This window comes from Pantherophis guttatus, chromosome 9 (assembly GCF_059756535.1).
Source record: "Pantherophis guttatus breed Tessera chromosome 9, ASM5975653v1, whole genome shotgun sequence".
Taxonomy (NCBI): Eukaryota; Metazoa; Chordata; class Lepidosauria; order Squamata; family Colubridae; genus Pantherophis; species Pantherophis guttatus.
The window spans coordinates 11665480-11687059 of record NC_142071.1 but is presented as its reverse complement, the minus strand read 5'-3'; the positions used below and the strand labels follow the sequence as shown (position 1 = coordinate 11687059).

Genomic DNA, 21580 nt, shown 5'->3' with positions numbered 1-21580 from the left:
ATTATATCAAGCATTGTGAAGAATTTAGGCAATATAAATTTCTAAAAAACAGTAGCATCAGGTAAGATGGAGAAAAAGTTCTAGCAAGAAGTAGTCCAGCATTCTAACGAAAGGGAGACATGAGTAACTGATACATCATAACCAAGAAAGAATCCTGGAAAAGAGACTCTACAGGATGAGGATGGGTGAAATAAGCAATTAAGGCAAGATCCCACCTTGGTAATTAAAAAGATGAGAAAATCTACCAGAGAGGGAACCTAACCAAGTTTTAAAGAGTTGGACAACTTTCTAAATCTGATAAAAGTAAGTTAAATAAGATGAAATTTGAGTTGGAAGAAGGTAGCAATTTTTGAGATCGAAGGCTAAAGGTTCAACAGGTTACCCTAAAAGTCACCTGGTGAGTCCACATCTAAGGCTGGAATTAGGATGGCTGAACTTGGCTTCCTGGAGAATTTAGCCTCCTGGGCTATGAATAACTTTGAATCCAGCACCTTTCACCTAGAAATGAAGCAGAAATAGCCGCAACACGCAGCTGATGTCCTTTTCTCCACTCCCTTCCCTCTTTGATGCCGTTTTCTAAAACCTCGCCAATATAGTGAGTGTTTGGGTGCGCCTCTCCTGAGCGTATATACGAAAGTGTGTGTTGTATACGGAGAGAATATTTGGAGATCAGGAGAGAGCAAGGAAGAAGGGAAGGGATCCCCCGTTGCACCCACCAGCCCGTTGCATCCCCAGCCCAGAATCGGGCCGAGCCCTTTGCGCAAGCAGGCGACAGATGAGAGCGAGCAACCAGGGAGGCGTCGCTCCGCTTGCCTCCGAGATGCCAAGGCGCTCCCGAGGAGGAGGAGGAGGAGGAGGAGGAGGGGATTAAAAAAGTGACTTTCTCATCTTTCCACTAGGCTAAGCTCCCCCCACCGGCCGATGGCCCCGCCCCGAGGCCCTTGGCACGTCCCCGATTGGTGGGCAGGCCGGTGCCTTTGAAGTGTGCTGCAGACCGGAGCTATTAGACGTGTAGCTCAGGGAAAGGCAGGGCTTTTTCCCCCCTCCGTCTCTCGCTGGGGCCGGTGCGGTCGTCCTTGCTGCCGCCGCCGCTTCCACAACGCGCCCTGCCCGGGGTTTGGCGCTGCGGAGCTTGCCTCTCCCCCCCCTTTTCCCCCCTCCCCAGCCCTGCCCTACCCCACCCCCGCCCGGCCCGGCTCGCTCCCCCAAATGAGCGGCGGTTCGCCCGCTGGATCTAACGCAAGGACATCGCCCAGCAGCAGCAGCGGCGGCGGCGGAGGAGGAGGAGGAGGAGGCGGCGAAGGCTCGGCCGCCGCCTCGTCAGCCCAGCCTTCCGGAGCCGTGTGCCCGGTGTTCTCGCACCTGTCCCCGGAGGACCCCCTGCGCCAGGCCAACCGGCTTCCCATCAGGATCCTGAAGATGCTGAGCGCCCACAGCGGTCACCTCCTGCACCCGGAATATCTGCAGCCGCTCTCCTCCACGCCCGTCAGCCCCATCGAGGTCAGTGCCAAGTCCGAGCCTTCCTCCGCCCGCCCGCCGAGCTGGGCCTTTGGGCTTCCGCTGCTGCCCTCGCGCTTCCCCGGGCCGGCTCTCGCTCTCTCTCCTCTCCCCCTTAGTTCGGGGAGCTCTGCCCCCGCTGCCTGGCGCCCCAGTCGTGGAGAGGGCCGGCGAAGGGCGCTTGCCTGCGAGCGAGCCTCAAACCCGAACCGATTTGGCTGGGCGGCCTGTTGACGGCAGGGGGGAGGGCGGGGGGGGCGACGAAAGAAAGCTGTATTGCGATCTTCGGCGCCTTCTTCCCCAACTTTGCGCCGCGCTTTAATTCTGCTGCTTCCAAAGGGGGCAAAGGGGCGCATGAAGGGCTTTGTAGCGGAATAGGCCGGGCAGAAGAAGGGCCCCATTTGGGGAGGACTTATGTCCGCCACTTCGGGTTCCGGCGCGGGCGGCTGCACGTCGGAAGGACCAGGACCCGTGTTGCCGATGACCTTCCGGCGGGGAGGAGAAAGGGGTCAAGGCCGAGGAAAAGGAAGGGAGCCCGGTTAGAGGACGGTGGGAACTCTTGTCCCTCGGGAGCTCGAGTTTCTGGTGCGCTGCGACCCGGGAGCCCCGCTTTTCTCATTCGCCTCTCCTCTCTCCCATAGCTGGACGCCAAGAAGAGCCCCCTGGCGCTGCTGGCGCAAACCTGCTCGCAGATCGGGAAGCCGGATCCGCCGCCCGCTTCCAAACTCAACTCCGGCGCGGCCGCCGGGCTCTCTGGGCCGGACAAGGAGTCGAGCGGTCGCGCCGCCAGTGCCGGAGGCGGCAGCGCCCTCAAGCAACTGGGCGACGCGCCCGCCGAGGACAAGTCGAGCTTCAAGCCGTATTCCAAAGGCGGCGGAGGCGGCGGCGATCCGCGGAAGGACGGCGGCGTCCCGCCGAACCAGGCCGGCCCGGGCGCGGAGAAGAACGGCTTCCGAGTTCCCAGCGCCGCCTGCCCTCCTTTCCCCCCGCTGGCCGCCTCTTCCTCTTCCACCTCCTCCTCCTCTCCGGGCGGCTCGAGGGGCAATTCCCCGCAGCACTCGGACTGCAGAGGCCTGGACGAGAAGAAGGAGTCGGAGGTCGCGGCCAAAGCCAGTCCAGACGGCGCGACAGGAGCCGGAGGCAGCCGGGCGCGCGCCGGCAGCGTGGAACCCGGGACGCAAAGCGAGGCGGCTTCGGGGCGCAAGTCCGAACCTCCGGCCTTGGCGTCGGCGGGCCACGTGGCGCCGGTGTCTCCTTACAAGCCGGGTCATTCGGTGTTTCCTTTGCCCCCCTCCGGCATCGGCTACCACGGCTCCATCGTGGGGGCGTACGCGGGGTATCCTTCCCAGTTCGTCCCCGGCTTGGATCCTACCAAGCCCAGCCTGGTGAGCGGCGGCCAACTGCCGGGGGCCTTGGGGCTCCCGGGGAAGCCCCCCAGCTCCAGCCCGCTGACGGGGGCCTCCCCGCCTTCCTTCATGCAGGGATTATGCCGAGACCCCTATTGCCTGAGCTACCACACCGCCTCCCACCTGGGCACCAGCAACTGCTCCAGCTGCGTCCACGACCCGGGCAGCCTGAAAAGTGGATATCCCCTGGTGTATCCCACCCACCCGCTCCACAGCGCCCTCTCCTCCAGCGCCACGCCCAGCCTGTCCGGCCATTCGCTCTACACCTACGGCTTCATGCTGCAGAACGACGCCCTGCCCCACATATGCAACTGGGTGTCTGCTGGGGGACCTTGCGACAAGAGGTTTGCCACCTCCGAGGAACTGCTGGCCCATTTAAGGACCCACACGACTCTGCCGGGGGCGGAAAAACTTTTGGCTGGTTATCCTACCTCGGGGCTGGGCTCCGCTGCGTCCTGCCACCTCCACCTCCCGCCTGCCGCTCCGGGGAGTCCCAGCTCCTTACCCGGATCTCTGTCGTTGAGAAGCCCGCAGACTTTGGGACTAAACCGCTATCATCCCTACGGCAAAAGCCATTTGCCGACGGCTGGGACCTTGCCGGTCCCTTCCTTGCCTGCAGCCGGACCCTACTACTCCCCCTATGCCCTTTATGGCCAAAGACTGACCTCAGCCTCTGCACTTGGATATCAGTAACTCCAGCAGCCCTGCCCTCTCTTGCGACCTCGCCTCCGGAGTGTGTATTTATTTCCTGTATGTTAGCTTAAAGCTGGGAAAATAAGTGCATTAATACACCAATGAATCAATGGTATGCAAAACGTCTGTGTCCCCCCCATTTTCCAAAATCTGACCCACTTTTATCTTTTTTTTTTAAAGCAAAATGTTTTGTCCATGTGGGGGGAGGAAGCTTACTGTATTTTCTTTTTTCCCCCTTTAAATATTATTTTTTAAAAGAAAACTTTGCCCTGGTCCCCAGGAATGCCTGGCATGACGTTCAGCGAAATGCTTTTCTTCCTTCTCCCTCCTTTCTCTACCATACCCCCTTATTTTAGTTTGGTTCTATTCTTGGTTTCGGTTTCTTTGGCTTTTGTATAGTAACTGGAAATTATTGTTTTTTTTGTCTTGAGAAAGAAAGAAAGAAAGAAAGAAAGAAAGAAAGAAAGAAAGAAAGAAAGAAAGAAAGAAAGAAAGAAAGAAAGAAAGAAAGAAAGAAAGAAAGAAAGAAAGAAAGAAAGACAAATGGGGAGGTCAGGTTGGCTGGGAAATTATTTGGTGGCTTTGTTTTAACTGTGGAAGCAGAAGGCGGGGTGATCGGACTCACCTTGGGACTGGGAAGCGGCTGGCACTGGGCTGGCGGTGCCGAGAGCTTGGTGGTTCTACATAGAACCTATCGTCCTGTCTCCACTGCAGAAACTAAATCACCTGTGCTCTCAGAGTAAGTGGATGGATGCCCTAAATAAAAAGGAGAGCATCCAACCACTGGAATTTTTTGGGTGAAGCTGAAGCCCCCTCCCATAAAAGAAGGGGCATGCAAGCCTTCCACCATCTTTCACACTTATTTTATTTTATTTTGCTTTGGCTTCTTTTTTGTTCTCTCCCCTCCCTTCACCCCCCCACCCCGCTTTTTCTCTCTTCAAAAGACCTGAATTTTAAGGAAATTAGCAAGCATCCTTGAGGGACTGGAAGAGAACAATCTTCTTATACGCCAAATGAGGAACTCGGAGAACTTTTGCTCAGTCTGGTTTCGAGCTGGATCCTCAAGTCCAGCTAGTAGCCCTTGGGGGCCTCTTTATCTTTCTCTGTAGACTCAAATCTACGTACCAAAAAACCCCAACCAACAAAAAAAAAATCACTCCCCTTTCTTCCCTAATGACCCTATCGCCCACTTTCTCTTGACCTGTGGGAATGGAACAGCTGTTAAGGTGCGGAACTCCTCCCCAAATTGCAGAACTAAGCAGCACGGAAGGCTGCAGATCTTTTGGGGTGAATAGAACTCCCTCCTGGTAAGTCTTATTTTGTTAATAAATGAATACTTGCTATATCTACCCCATCGCGTGTGCTCTTTTGCATTCTCCCTTCGCCTTCCTGCGCTACACCTTCCCCTTGACTGCTTGGTTGTGCGAGGCGGCCTTGAAAATTCAAAGACAACAACCCAAAGAGTGGCCAAACCACGAACAGAGCCCTTTGTTTTTAAGGCGACTGAACGGTGGAAGTGGAGATCACAGTCATCTAATGCATCAAGCCATCCTCCGGTTGTGGTTTGTGATTTAGTGCATTGGGCAAGCACAACTGATTCAGTCTGCCATGCTGGGAGGGGAAGGTCGCTTGTGTGTCTGGCCTATTCATGGGGGAAACTGAGGCAAGATTGTTCTGATCAGGAATTGCAGGGGAAGAGAAGTATTGGGTCTTTGGCCAGCAGGACGGATTCACGTAATGCCTTTGTCTCTAATATGCTACCGTTCTTTCTGCAAGCTTCAGAAGGGAGGGGGGGATGTTCCAAAGCAATGTGCCTGCACCACTCATATTCCTTATTGTCTGACTGCCACCTCAGCAAAATGATGCTTCATTCTGCTGAATGCGTAAAGTCTGCCTGCAGCTGCTCTCTCTGCTAAGTGTTTCTCTTGAGCTAACTCTATTCAGTGGAGTGGTGAGTTCTCCTTATAGGAAATATATAACAACTGGAGTCCAGGAAAGACTTTTTAAGGGGGGTGGGGGGGAGAGAGAGATTGAAAGAAAAAGAGAGAGAGAGAGAGAGCAGGGTTTAAAAACCTTCCTGGGAAATGGAGCGTGGAAGAGCTGCAGCACTACCTAGTGGTGGAGAAAAGTAAAAAACCTTTTGCATCCTCTTTGAGAGTACTGTTATGGTTATGGATAGATACCGTGCTAAGAACGGTGCTTTATTATCAGGGCTTTGGCACATTTTTCCCAAAGGCACCGAAATGCCAAGGGATTTACCTCTCTATTGTTCTGATTTTGATTCAGATTTTTTTAGAGTCCAGCTTCATCCACTGCAAGACATCTTGAGAACTCGGAAGGGACGGGATGTATATATTTTTTCATTTTCCTCTTTCAACTCCCCTGGATCCATTCATTGCCTCAAGACTCGGATCATTCAGCAACCTTTTTAAAATATATGTTAAGGATGTCCTTTTATTTTCCTTTCCTGCCAAGAGTACACGCAACGGCACTAGTTGGCTTTTGCACTGAAGGACATTGGGATGTTCAAAGTCAGTCTTTTTCGCAGCATAATCCTTTGCTTCTCATCCAAGAAGCTTCTTCAGTTCTGACTGAATGGTAGAAAACTGAAGAAGCTTCTTGGATAAGAAGTGAAATGTCTTCAAGAAGAAACAAAGTCCAGTTGCCTTTTGAAAAAGCATCTTTGGGACAACCATGACCTGGATGACTGAGGATCTCCATAGATAATCCCCGTGTTTCCATGCCATAGGCAAACTGGGACTTTTCAGGATGGTTTGGACTTCAGCAAGCATCAGCTCTAGGATGCCTGCCCTGTGGGAAATGGAAGGGTATTTGGATTTGACACAAAGGAGCTCAGCATTATATCTGTTGGTGAGTCCGTTGAATAACTTTTGTTTGGGTATTCTTTTACTTCTCCCATAATACCCACCTGCTTTGTTCATTGGGCAAGTAACAGCTTTTCCAATCCAGGTGTATCAATTCATAATGCCCCTATCTAGTAGATCTTCTGCCAGGAGTTGGACTGCAGGATAGAACATCTTCTACTATAGTTGAAGGATGCTTGTGAGAATTTTCACCTTTTCTTTATTTTCTTGACCCAGTAACCAGGCACCATAAATTGGCCATAAATTTGCTGTTTACCAGAATGGGGCCTTTTTTGAGGATACCTAATTTAGAGTGAAGCATTTGAAGGCTGCTGAGATATTGCTAAAGTACAATTTTCATCAGCCCCAGTCAGGGTAGCCTGTAATAAAGATTGCTAGGAGTTGGATGCCCATCAACATCTGAAGAAGTACAAATTCTCTCCCTCTACTGTAAGGCTTTAGCCTGGATAATTGTCAAGGATTTGAAAAACAACTGCCTTATCAACACTTCTCCCAAAGCTAATTGATGAATTGGAGGATAGTTTTGCTATTGAAGATGGAAAAAGTGATTTAAGATTAGCAGGTTTTATTGGAGGTAATCATGGATGTCAACCTGTAAGAATGGCAGTAACAGCTTTATCCAGAAATAATACTTTGATCCATCTAGGATGGTCCTCACTGCTCAATTTTGTTTATACCAGCCTTCTATAACCTGGGCATTGCCAAATGTGTTGAGTTAACTCCCAGAATTCTCAGTGGTAATGACTGAAATTGATATCCAAACATTGGAGTGAACTCCGATTGAGCAAGATTCACCAATTTGTAGTTTCAGATAGGGATTATTCTCAGCGAAACTTGGAAATGAGAGGGCTTGAACTCTGAACCTACTCTCTTAAAAAGGGTATAGTTACAGGCTTGGCCACCTCCTAGTGGTACCGCTGGATATGGACTTTAAGTGCCTGAACTAAGAGCCAATCCACCCCTCCACAGGTCCAACTACTCTGTGGAGGGCCTGTTACTGGATACTAGCCTTAATATAGTATAAATCCTGTTCCCCCGGAATTATGGACACCAATAACACAGACATGAATGCAAATTGTTCTACTATTGAGTGATGAAGGTTCTTCCATCACATTTTAAACACTTGTAGTAGGAAGTGCCATATTACAAACTGTATTGCCCAGCTAATAAAGTCAGATGAAACTACTTTCTGTTTATATATTTATGGACAGGAGTAATGAGAATAAGTGCTTGGGTTCAAATATGACTTTTCAAAGATATAAAAGATGACTGTGTAAAATACTGTACAGCTTCAAGCTCAAGTTATAGCTACTCACAAATGTGGCTCATAGCTAGCTGTATACGTGATATTCATTTTTAATTTTCAGAGATTGCTCCATTAATTGGGCTAGCAACACATCTTTAAGCTAAGATAAAATGAGATTAATTAGTTCAGCATGCGTGGGAGCCCCAGCCATTGTTTTTAGCATGTCGCGTGACAAGCCATCAGGTTATGCTGCAATATGATTGATGAAATGTTATGGGAGTTTAGGAATTGAGGGCTTATGTAGGGGGTTACATGAAGTCAACCAATTGTCTGTTTAGCCATGGTGAACAAGATGAGATGACACAAGAAACTTCTTGCAGAGCAAGCTGCTGCCGGCAATGGTTTCTCCATAGCTTGGACTGAGTTCAGATGCAGAAGTGATTTCTTCCTTCTTTCCTTTCCTTTCCTTTCCTTTCCTTTCCTTTCCTTTCCTTTCCTTTCCTTTCCTTTCCTTTCCTTTCTCCTTTTCCTTTCCTTTCCTTTCCCCTCTCCTTTCCCCTCCTCTCCCCTCCTCTCCCTTACCTGGAGGTTTGGAACTACACCTTTCATGATCTTGTCATCAAAAGTGCTCTTTCAATTTCTGTCCAGATGGGAACTGAACTCCAGATCATCTGGAGGGTTTCAGGGTTGCCACCACCCTGTTCTAAACAAAGTAGAAGTGCTTGTTCTTTACCACATGGAATGGCAACCATGTGTTTCGCCTTCTCAGCAACTCAACTGCCAGTAGAGTGTATGAAACAAGCCAGTAAAAGTCTTAAGAAGACTCTTGCTAGATCAGCACAAATACCTTTTCAGTCTCCCATCTATTTCCTGCAGTGGCCGAGCAGATGCCTATGAGAGAGGCTTGTAAGTAGAATGGACAGGAGAGCACGCTCACTGCTCTTTCTGAGATAAGTTTTCCAGCAACTTATAGTCAGGCATTTCATCCTCAATACTAGGGATACTATAACCACTGTGAACTTTCTGATCAGGGCAAAAAAGTTTAGTATCAACTTTCATACTGTACATTTGGCCGATGCTCAATGACATCTGGTTTCTTCAGCCTATCAGAATTTACTTTCGATCTGACTATGACTTGCAGAAAATCAAAGTTAACAGATCGGTTGTTAAGATGTTGATGTTGTTATTGATGTTATTATTGTCAACTCAATTGATTTAGTTGCAGTGGCAAATACTGACAAGAATCTAGTCCATTTCCCTTTGCTTTGTCCTGTTTTGGTTCCTAAAGGAAAATGAGGAGGAAATAGAGGAAGACTAGGCTGCTTAGCCAGTTTTGAAATGTGGCCTCTTCTGTTAGCGTGCACATGTTCATGCATGTCTGTAATCCTACATATTTAATAAAATACTGGAAGATTACTATTTATTGCAAAGCTTTTTGCAGACAGCTGTCAAACTGGCAGCACAAACTAGAGGTTAGACAGTTACCGCTGTTTCTGAAACTTCCTTGCAAAAGTTTAAATTAGTTTTTGAATCTGGATTATACATCTGGCATGGCAATGTGCGTGCAGAATCTTCTCTCCAGTCAGTAATACAAATACACTAGGGAGAATTTCAGAGGTTAAGGTGCAATTGTAAATTATTTTTGCAAGTGTACAATTTCATTCACTGCTTTTTAAAAACATCTATGAAGCTGTAAAAATAAGCTACCAGAAGACCACAGAGCTGGAAATAATACCTTGTAGAAAGTTTCTATGCCATGAAAATTTTCACGGGGCCTTGAGCACCTGTTTTTCTTAGTTTTAGCATAATATTTCAGAGGTGAGAAGTTTCATGGATGAGATGCATTTAAAGAAGGCACCTCCTTTTCTTTCCTTTGATAAGGAGCCAATGGAACAACTCTCATTTATTTGTTGTTCTTTCTTTGTTTAGATTTTTTTTCCTCCATGGAGGCCATCTCTGATACGAAGCAAATTATGTGCAAAAATTGTGTCGTTATTTTGATATAAATTCAGGTGTTTGAAACTAAACATTCTTTTTGTTCTGCTCTGCTTCCCAAGAGCTCTCTTCACTGCAAGTAGACCCTCTGGCATTTCTTTGTCTATATAATCCAGCTTTCCCTCTACTGTATTTTTTAAAAGAAAAATAATGACATTTCCTCTGTCTTGAGATTTCCAGTGTTTTGACAACTCCTCATTCACACAGATAGTCCTTAATCCTTGGCTGTTTGCTAAAGTAACAGCTGATCTGTTGTATCTACACCTGCTCCTTGCTAGTGAGCAAGCTAAGCCTCGTTTAACATTTGGAGTTTCTATAACCCTGGCTCTCCTGTAGTACAGATAGTCGTCGATTTACTATCATAATTGAGCCCAAAATTTCTGTTGTTAAGTGAGACATTTAAGTGAGTTTAGCCCCATTTTATTACCTTTCTTGCTACAATTGTTAAATAAATCACTGCAATTGATAAGCTAGTACTATGGTTGTTACGTGAATCTGGTTACCCCATTGATTTTGCTTGCCAAATGGTCGCAAAAGGTGATCACATGACCTTGGGACACTGTAACATCCATAAGTATGAACCAGTTGCCAAGCATCTGAACTTTGATCATATGATCATGGGACTGCTGCATAGGTCATAAGTGTGAAAAATGGCCTTGAGTCACTTTTTTCAGTGCCATTGTAACTTTGAACGGTCACTAAATGAACTGTTGTAAGTCAAGGACTACATGTACAGAGATATTTACAGTAACAAAGAAAGCTGTCCTAGCTTTAACTCAAGAATCAAAAATAGTATCCCCCAGAATAGCAATTCCTGGAGGACTTATCACAAAGACAGTGTTGTGTTTCATTAGAGGTTTGTAACGGATATTTGGTTGGGTGTTTTAGGAACAAAATGCAAGACTAGGTAAATGTTTGCTCTGAGATAGCAGAATTCTTAAATTTCCTAAGAACATCTATAGAGGCCCCTAAAGCTGGGAAATAAAGATGACCATTAGAGAGCAATAAAGAGAATTTTTTAATACAAGTTCTTGCCATCCAGATATTTGCAGCTTGGATCTAGTAGCTTTAATACTAAGTTCATTCAAGATAAGAGCCACTTTCAGATTCAAGAGCTTAATTCAAAATATGAACTGCTTTTAGGTTCAACAAGAGGGCTGATGCCCTTTTTGGCAGGGGGGAAGAGGTTGCATTTGTTGCTATTAATTTAATGTTCATGGTTTGCTGGATAAAAAGGGGACGATAAAGCAAAGTGGTTTGGTTCCCTTACTCTGAGATTTTTAGTCATGATTAATTGTTTGAACTTGGTAAAAAGAGTTTTCTGCCAAACCTGCATGAGAAAACTGGTATGAATACTTGACTGTAACAAAGAATCGATATCTATGTCTTTCTGCAACCTGGAATTAAGGAGAAACTTCCCAACAGTGAGGACAATTAACGGGTGGAACAGCTTGCCTTCAGAAGGTGCTTCATCACTGGTGGTGTTTAAGAAAAGACTGGACATCCACCTGTATGAAATGGTATAGAGTCTCCTGCTTGAGCAGGGGGTTGGACTAAAAGACCTCCAAGGTGCCTTCCAGGCTTCCAGCCATATTCTGATATCTGTCTGTCTGTCAGAGAGAGAAGCGTGGGGAAGAGAGAGAGAGTTTATTCAACACACCAGCGCTAAAGTATCTATGCCTTAGAACAGGGGTTAGGACACTTTGGGGAGTCATAAGCAATCAAGAGGAGTCCAAACATTGCATGGTGATCAAGCTTGGGCTTTTGAATATCACTAAGTCCACTAAAATCCTAAATATTATTCATTAAGGATTGCACATACTTATTTTTCATTTTAAGTCTCATATCAGAAAATTTGAAAGCTGCTGGTTTAAAAAATGTGCGAATGTGGAGATGGTGATTTGTATGGGGAAGAAAAACAATTTAAAAACATCTTTTTACAGCTTGCTTACTTCACAAGGTTGGATGGATGGATGGACGGACAGAGACAGACAGACAGACAGAAAGACAAACAGACAGACAGACAGACAGACAGATAGACAGACAGACAGACAAGATTCAACCCACATAACTTAGAGAACTAGGTGGATGCAGGTATGATCAACATGACCTAAATTATCTACCGTATTTTTCGGAGTATAAGACGCACCTACCTTTTTTGGTTGCGTTTTTTTTAAAGTTTTTTTTTATTTTTTAGACAAACACACATACAAACATACAATGTATTTTCTTTGAACAGAGTAGTTGGCTGGTTCACAAATTTAAACAGTGTTTAGTCATTTCAATTAAATTTACAATTTCTATATTTCCTTTTTTCCATATTTATTCCTCATCTATTTTTTTAAAAAACCAATATTACTCTTCATCCTCATCTCTAATCTTAAATCAAATTCAATTTTTCCCTTCTGTTCTATATTATACCCCTTCCCATTGTCATCTATTTTTATATCCATCCTTACATTGCTTAATTGTGTAATATTACAATTGTTTAATACAAATTCAACATTTTAATATAAATCAGTTATACAACTATCTTTTTTGTATATTAATCAATATGAACATGAATATTCCAATTATTTCCATGCAATCCAATTTCTTACAAATCAATTAATTATATTTACCAATAATAATAAACCAAATAATTTTCCCCTCTTATGTTATTCATTTTCACATCTTAAACTCTCCCAATAACCCACATAGTTTTGCCCATATAATCCTCCAAAGCACAGCTTAATCATTTCTACTTTCATCGCAATATATATTTAAAAATATTTCAATCATTACAATTTCTCTAATTAAATTTTAAAATGTTCTAGCTGCTATCCAAGCTACAATTTAATCCTTTTTACTTTCACCACCATATACCAACAATTGAAAGGTATTTCAATTGTTACAGTTTATACTTATTCATATTTCTAAAAAAAATAAAAAAATAAAAACTTATCATTGTCTAGATTTCAAAAATACAAAAACAAATATTCCAATTCTTATTCATTTCATTTTTACAATCATGATTTCCCATTTATTTCTTATTACTATTCATATTTCAATTCTAAATATGTATAAATTTTTCTCTTTCATTTCTTTTTCTTTTTCTCCCTTTCCATTTTTATTTTTGCCTTTTTCTCTCTCCTTTTTTTCTTTTGTGTTTAAAATCTTGAACTCTCCTCTTTTGCCCTAAATTTCCCATTGTTTGCACCTACCTTTTTTGGTGAGGAAAAAGAAGAAAAAGAAATCTCCCTCTGACTCTGCCTAATTTTGCCTCATTGCAGCAAACAGCCTGCTTTACTTTCAGTTTCGTTTTCAGCATAGCTTGATTAGCACAAGGGGAAAAAAATCTGCTCCAGCAACTTATGTCTTTGCAGCAAGCAGCAGAGCCCTGCCCAAAACAACTGAGAGCAAATCAGCTGAGAGTCGGGAGGCTGATCTAATCAACTTGTGCTAATTAGCTGTGCTGAAGCTGAAAGGAGCTGTCTTTTCTTGCAAGGAGGTAACTGCTGCGAGGCACAGGCCAAAGGGTGGGGGCCAGTGGATGGGCAGGGCTACATTCGGTGTATAAGATGCATCTAAATTTTCACCCCCTTTTAGGGGGGGGAAAGATGCGTCTTATACTCCGAAAAATATGATATGTTTAACTGGGACCTAAAAACTAACAACTTGTTAGCACCAATCTTTCCAATTGTTCTTATAAACAGAGATCCAATCTCAATGGTAGATTGCCTAAGAAGCAGCAATTTAAAAAATCTTTTAACAAACCAAGTCTGGTTTGAAAAAGTCAAAGAGGCAAAAAGCTCTTGATTATGTTCAGGAATGGGAAATTTCAAGCTTTGCGATTGTGAAGGCCATAAGTTGCAGTTGCTTCACCAAACAGATTTGGAGTTGATCAATGCAGGGACATCAAACTGTATGAGGCTCCCCAATTGCTACTTCCAGTTCCACAGAGTAAAAGCAAGGTGTAAATGCAACAAATCGATGCCTTTTGAAGTTATTCCTGGGGAAGAGAAGCATTTCTGCAATAAGTATCATAGATTTTTTCTGAAGAGGAAATGATCTAATTCAGGGTTAGAAAAAAAAGAGGGAGGGAGAGAGAGATGCCTCTTTCTACAGCTGCCTATGATAGCAATAGCAATAGCATTTATATACCACTTCACAGTGCTTTATCAGCCTCTCTAAGCGGTTTACAGAGTCAGCATATTGCCCCTAATAATCTGGGTCCTCATTTTACCAACCTTGGAAGGATGGAAGGCTGAGTCAACCTTGAGGAAGTCAGGATCAAACTGCTGGCAGTCAGAACAGTTAGCCTGCAATACTGCTTTCTAACCACTGCACCACCATGGCAGTAAGGGAGACAACAATGCTGGGCTTTTCTCGTTTAAAAACCAGGGAAAGAAATTTAACCCACCTTTCATGAATACTTTCCCCTCCACCCAGTGGTGGGATTCAGCCAGTTCACACCACTTCAGTTGTTAACTTTTGAGCAGTTTGGCACACTGATTGTTGGAAGAAATCATTAGGGCAGAGAACCGGTTGTTAAATTACCTGAATCCCACCACTGCCTCCACCCCTTACTTAAGTTCCTTGTGGTAGAGATTTTGGACAAGCAAGCTGCAGCTTGTGCTGGACTATAGGATCCTACAAACCTGAGGTGGGTTTGGGGTGCAGGAAAAGTAAGAGAAAGCAGAAATGATAGAGGTGGCACCAAATATGCCCAGCTTGGCTTTGAGACCAGTCTAGATATACTGTACAAGTCTTGAAAGTATTAAAAAGGGCTTAGCCACGGAGCACAGCAATTGGACTACCCCATCAGAGCTGATTCAAGAAGTGAAGAGCACAAAAATTTGACCTGCCAGGTTGAAGCAATTGCACCACTTCACTTCAACTGCTTCTGTGGGCCTTTAATGACACACTGTGTGAGCGAGAGGTCCTTTGTGCTCTTTGAGCTTTCTTGCAGATGTTTCACTACCCAAACTAGGTGACATCATCAGTTCTACAAGAAATGTCTGCAAGAGAGCACCAAGGACTCCACAGTTCAACCCCGAGCTAGAAATATTCTCCTTGAGTTGAGACTGTGCAAGTGTTACCTGTGAGAAGAAACCAACTGCCTCAAAGCCAAGTGGTTGGTCTAGGCAGGTCAGTTCCACCTCGAAATTTCATGAGATGGAATTCATTAGCTCCAACCTTCTGCATTATGGACCAATGTGCAAAGGCTTCATACAGAGCTATTTGATAACAGATATTCTTATCTAGAAACATTTTAAATATTTATTCATTCATTCATTTGCATCACACCTTTATTGTTATTTTTGCAAACAACTCAAGATAGCAAACATATCCAACATACCTTCCTCCTCCCATTTTCCCCTCCCCTGGGAGGTAGGTTGAGCTGTGAGAGAAAGTGACTGGCCCAAAGTCACCAAACTGGCTTTCATGGCTAAAATAGGACTTGAACTCATGGTCTCCTGCTTTCTAGTCCAAAATGACTCTCATAACATAACAAAGGCATCTGGCTCATTCTTAGCAAAAGGGCATCTATTCCCAAATTAGTAATGTGGTTCATTCTTGACATTAGATACACCAGAGATCATTGGGGAAGATCAATTAAGCCATCAAGCTACCCCACTTTTTTGAAAGTATCCTTATTCTCCTATCCCAAGGAAGGCTTTACTCCCCAAAAAATCCTCAATTTATACTCCCTGACATTTCTCATGCCCTACATCATCAGGCAGAGAATAATCACAAAACATTCCGGAGCAGGCTATCTGGTTGCAGGAATTGGGTTTGGCTAGTCTAGAGAAAAGAAGGACTAGGGGGGACATGATTCCAGTATTCCAGTATTTGAGGAGCTGCCACAAAGAAGAGGTGGTCAACTTATTTTCCAAAGCACCAGAAGGCAAGACTAGAAACCATGGATGGAAACTAATCAAGGAGAGAAGCAACCTGGAATTAAGGAGAAACTTCCTAACAGTGAGGACAATTCACCAGTGGAACAGCTGGCCTTCAGAAGCTATGGGTGCTTCATCACTGGAAGTTTTTATGAAGAGACCGGATAGCCACCTATCTGAAATGATATATGCTTGAGCATGGGGTTGGACTAGAAGACCTTCAAGGTCCCTTCCAGCTCTATTCTGATTGTTATTGTTATTTATAACCTGCCAGGTTGCTGCAATTTCATCTGCAGCAGGGCAATTGCTCTGCCAATGCATTAAAGAATTCCCTGTCAAGTTTGCAGCTTGGATATTGCCAAAACCACCTCTAATAGGGGCTAGGAGATGCACTTTATTAATCATTCTGCAGTTAACAACTTGCACTCAAGAGTTTTTTCATGTGATTTGATTTGGCTTCTTGCCATTGGGGCAGCGAGGGAATCAATGTGGCTTTTTTTTTTTTTTTGCTCATGGATTTCCATCCAGCTGAGTGGGATTGCAGTCTTCAAATGAAACAGAGTTCTGGGTTCTGAGATGTGGCAATCAATCAATCAATCAATCAATCAATCAATCAATAGCAGATATATTGCTATATACCAATCACACACACACACAAAGGCATAGGTTTTAATCAGGATTTTTGGACAAAGCCAAAATGGCTGGATTGGTCCATCACAAGCCATAAATTGTGGTTTATATAGCACAGTCATTGGATCCACACAAGCTGATGAACTAAATCTGAACTTGACACATTATGATTTAACTTGCGTTTGTATTTAGCCAACCTGGACCCTGGCCATTTCTGAGTCAGACATGTTTGGAGTGGCATATAAATTTAGTTAAACAAATAAGTGACCCTACTAGTGATTTATAATTTCTTATAACAGTCAATCCTCGCTGACAAGACAGAAAGTTTGTCCTCACTCGTTATTTGAAAAACAATGCCTGCTTCTGAAAGATGCTAAAAAAAAGTTTTGTCTATCTTTTATCTGTGTCTGTCTGTCTGTCTGTCTGTCTGTCTGTCTGTCTGTCTGTCTGTCTGTCTGTCTGTCTGTCTGTCTGTCTATCTATCTATCTATCTATCTATCTATCTATCTATCTATCTATCTATCTATCTATCTATCTATCCCAGGGCTCCTCAAACTTTTTAAACAGGGGGCCAATTCACAGTCCCTCAGACTGTTGGGGGCTGGACCAGCTGGCTGGGTGTGGCTAGGTGGTCATGTGTCTGGGTGGGCGTGGCCAATTTAGCAGTCCATTAAACAATACACACAAATTAAACTTTAATTTGTTATGCTCCTGGGGGTGGAAAACAGGTTAGTGAAGGGATGTGGCTGCCTTGGGGGCAGGTGAGGGACTTCTGTTTATGTGTGTGTGTGTGTGTGTGTGTGTGTGTGTGTGTGTGTGTGTGTGTGTCTCCCTCCCCCTTCCCTCCCCCCTGTGTGTGTCTCTCTCTCCCTCCCTCCCTCCCTCTCTCTCTGGAGGCTGGGGAGGGTAACAGTACCACTCCAGAACCACTCTGTTGCCCAAAATGGGTCCGTTTTTGGCCTCGGCCTCCAGAAGGCGGGTGGGGGCCAGCGGGTAGGTGGAGTGATGTGCGCGGAGCAGCCTCATGGTCCTACGCGGGCCTGATTAATGGCTTTGGTGGGCCATATCCGGCCCCGGGCCACAGTTTAAGGACCCCTGATCTATCCTGTTTCCCCAAAAATAAGTCATCCCCTGATAATAAGCCCAATTGGGCTTTTGAGAGCATGCGCTAAAATAAGCCTCCCCCCCCCCGAAAATAAGCCCTCTCTGAAAATATTTAAACACAGAGATGGAAATCAGGTAAGATAGCAAGAGGAGCCCCATCTTGCTCCAAGCACCCCAAAATAATAAGACCTCCCCAAAAATAAGGCCAAGCACTTATTTCAGGGTTCAAAAAATATAAGACAGGGCCTTATTTTGGGGGAAACACAGTATCTATCTATCTATCTATCTATCTATCTATCTATCTATCTCTCTATCTCTCTCTCTCTCTCTCTCTCTCTCTCTATCTATCTATCTATCTATCTATCTATCTATCTATCTATCATCTATCTATCATCTTGTGGACTTAAAAAGTTACATACCTCTACTTCTACCTCTATATCTTTCTATCTTGTTTGGGCTATCTCTGCCATCCAAATACATCTCCCTAAAGCAGTAAGTGAAGCCATGGCACAAACTACAGGTAGTTCTTGACTTACAACCATTCATTTACTGACCATTCAAAGTAACAACACGTTACCTACTGTTGGCTCTCGCACATATGATTATTGCAGTTTCCCCACAGACTCATGATCAAAATTCAGGTCCTTGGCAACTGGCATATATTTATGAAACTTGCATTTTCCTGGGGTCATCTGATCGCCATTTGTGATCTTCCCATCTAGCTTTTGACAAGCAAAGTCAATGGGGGAAGCAAGATTTGCTTAATGACCATGTGATTCACTTAAAAACCATGGCAAAAAAGGTCATAACAGTGGACATGACTCGTTTAGCAACAGAAATTCTGGTCCCAATTGTGGTTGTAAGTCAATTGTGGTTGTTGTTGTTGTTTTTTAATTTTTTATTATATTTTTATTGTTAAAGAATAACAGAAAGGAAAAAAAAATCAATACAAAAAATCAATAGTAAGGAAAGAAAAAAAAATTTCCCCCAAAGTGCTATACAAACGGAAAGGAAGTTTTAGGAACTTGAAGTCTTCAATTCTTCCAGAAATCTCTTTGATAAGGTACTGGTGCCGATTCATCCAATCTCCCAAGTGCAAAGTCCACAAATGGTTGCCAAGTGTTCCAAAAAACATTTTCTTTATATATACCACTTCTAATTTTAATATCACAAGTCAATTTATCATTTAATGCAAATTTCCATGTTTCATTGTACCATTCTTCTAATTTTAAGTCAACATTTAATTTCCAATATCTAGCAATTATAATTCTCCCATTATAACCAAAATCCTCACCAATTCTCTTTCTCCAGTTGTTAATGTTGTTTCATTCAATATTAATAATAATATGGTTTCCAATTTCAATTTGACCCTCTTCTTAATTATTTCGAGTCAATTGTGGTTGTAAGAATATACTACCTATATATGCCAGACCATTCTGCTTATGCTTCACCTTAATTCAAATGAAGTAGAGATGTTTTGTCTCATTTCTCCCTTTTGCTGATACGGATATGGACCAGCATTTGGAGTACTTTCTCCAGAAGATGCATCTGCATTTTCAGGCTGGGAACCTCACTTTGAGCACCTCTGAGTTAAATTTAAACAGAGGTTCCTCCAATCTAGCCACAAAGAATCTTTTTATATTTTTTTATTTACAGATTTTACAGATTAACAGAGTTGGAAGGGACCTTGTAGGCCATCTAGTCCAACCCCCCACCCAAGCAGGAGACCCTACACCATCTCTGACCGATGGCAGTCCAGTCTCTTCTTGAAAGCCTCCAGTGATGAAGCTCCCACAACTTCCGAAGGCAACTTCTGTTCCATGGGTTGATTGTTCTCACTGTCAGAAAATTTCTCCTTATTTTTAAGTTGAATCTCTCCTTGAGACATTTTTTGGTTTCTTTGTTTCTTTTTGGGGCAGTTGTTTGGACAGCTCAGAGGAACACAGCACATTCGGCGTTCCAGCTCCTGGCAAAGAGTTGCTGGTCTTCTGACGGCCAAACAACCCCTGTCCGAGTTCTGGACCAGGACTGCAAAAGGCCTTTTGTGGTTGACTTCTGGTTGACCCTGTTTCTCTCACCCCCCCACCCCTCCCATCCTGTGAATGGCTGCAATAGCACCAGCTGTCCCTTCTTCAAACCCTCACCCAGAAGGAAAAAGCACTGATTATCCAAATACAGTCATTAAAGGGGAAATGTGTTTTTAGAGCTGTCAGGGTGATTAATGAGGGCTAGCAAGCTTTGCAAATGCACTTGTTTAGTCTAACTGGCAGGCTCTGTTTCCCTTTGATTTATCGCAGCCACGGCTCAGGCCTCTGTGTATGTCTGTATAGGGATGCATATCCCTGCCCCGATTGCATGAGGATGCAAGAGAGGAATGAGGAAAATCAAGGCGCTTCATTACTGTTGTCGATTAGGGTTAGGATTATTTTGGTACCCAAGCAGAAAAAGCTGAAAGCGTTTCGTGGTCCTGGGGAATTGCAGAAAAGGCAATTCTGCTTTTTTTTATTTTCTTTTTTACCCCCTTTTGGCTTCAAATCATCCTTGCAGGCCAGACTTAACAAAGGCGACATTATACGTTTGGGCTGGAAAAAAGAAATGTGTTGGGTTCTGTAATGCACAAGCTGTTCTCTCAAGGTGCAAGCCCTTGCTAAATCTCCCGGTTAATCCATCACAAAGAGAAAAGCTGCAGTGGAGATGTCCACAAAGAAATCTCGGGAAATACAAAGAGCATCAAAGATCTGTAGTCCATGAAGGATGAATTCTGCTCTAGCATTTTTTTTTTTAAAAAGAAGACAGATGCCGGTGCAAAAATAGCAGAGCTGAGTGAAAAAAAAAAAGAGGTGCACTAATAGGGACTGAATGGTGCCTATCAGGCATTGAAGTGGAAGTTTTTCCTCTGAAACTCCATTGAGGTATCACAGATTTTGGCTTTTGAGTGCCATATTTATTTATTATTTATTGTCTCTACTTAATGCCTTTCTTCTGAAGTCTTTCTTTTTCCATCCACCTTTATTTTATTTTTTTCCGGGGTACGGGAGAGAAAGATTAAACAAAAAGAAATTGATAACTTGTGTCCATAACACTGTTGTGAATCTAACTGGTTGTTTTCATCAAACAAATCAAGGATGAAAGAAAACACAGCTTAATAGGGTGTGTGACTCCAGCCAAGAATTGGCTCAAGGTCATTTAATAAATCACAGTCACCTTAGTTTATCTCACAGGAGTTTGGGGAAGACAATACAGGTAGTCCTTGACTTACGACTACAATTGAGCCCAAAATTGTTAAGTAAGACATTTGTTAAGTGAGTTTTGCCCCATTTTATGACCTTGGTTGCCACATTTGTTAAGTGAATCACTGCAGTTGTTAAATTAGTAACATTTTTCTAAGCACCAAGAGGTAAGACAAGAAACAATGGATGGGAGCTAATCAAGGAGAGATCCAATCTAGAACTAAGGAGAAATTTTCTGACAGTGAGAACAGTTAACAGGTGGAATAGTTTGCCTTCAGAAGTAGTGGGTGCTCTATCACTGGAGGTTTTTAAGAAGAAACTGGATGGCCATTTGTCTAAAATAATATAGGGTCTCCTGCTTAAGCAAGGGGTTAGACTAGAAGATCTCCAAGGTCTCTTCTCTAATTCTGTTACTCTGAGCTCTACTTGGATGCAAAGTATTTAAAGCTGGAATTTTCTTCATGCAAAACATATGCTCCCCACTGAACTGAAATCCGGAACTGCTTGTGGTTATCTGTTTTATGTCACATTCATGCTCTCCTTGTATGGATTCCACATTACAGCGTTGAAGAAGATCTCTCTTTTTCCAAAACGTTCATCCGAGACAATGGCCAGGACAGATCTATGCCACGGTGATTTTCTACAGGGCTCTGTTGATGTCAGTTTTCAGCCAGACCTATTGTTTAGTGTGAGATGTTACTTGATGATGATGTATGATCAGCAGTTGGCCCTCTGTTTAACATCATGACAAATAGCTAGAGAGACATCATTTTCTTCCCACCAAAGAACATCTCCTGGAAACATTTAGCAGACCTCTTCATTTAGAAAGGCTGTTTCTTTAACTTGATTCCCAGGAAGAATCATCCTCAGCTTCCAATTTCTTTTCTCCAGTAAGTCATACCGGTACACCAAGCTAGGGTTTGTTGAATCATGGTTTATTGAATAAACCACCATGGGGCAGTGTTATGCAACATGGACCAATGGAACAATATCTAGGAAAAATGCTTTATAA

General features: G+C 43.8%; 1 protein-coding gene across 1 annotated transcript; it reads left to right on the top strand.

The window, feature by feature from the left end:
- The first annotated feature begins 948 nt into the window (after window positions 1-948).
- Window positions 949-4945, top strand: ZNF703 (zinc finger protein 703). Its single transcript, XM_034436887.3, has 2 exons — window positions 949-1500; window positions 2139-4945. The coding sequence occupies exons 1-2, from the start codon at window positions 1210-1212 to the stop codon at window positions 3594-3596; spliced, it is 1749 nt and encodes a 582-aa protein (XP_034292778.2). The 5' UTR covers window positions 949-1209; the 3' UTR covers window positions 3597-4945.
- The last annotated feature ends 16635 nt before the right edge of the window (window positions 4946-21580 follow it).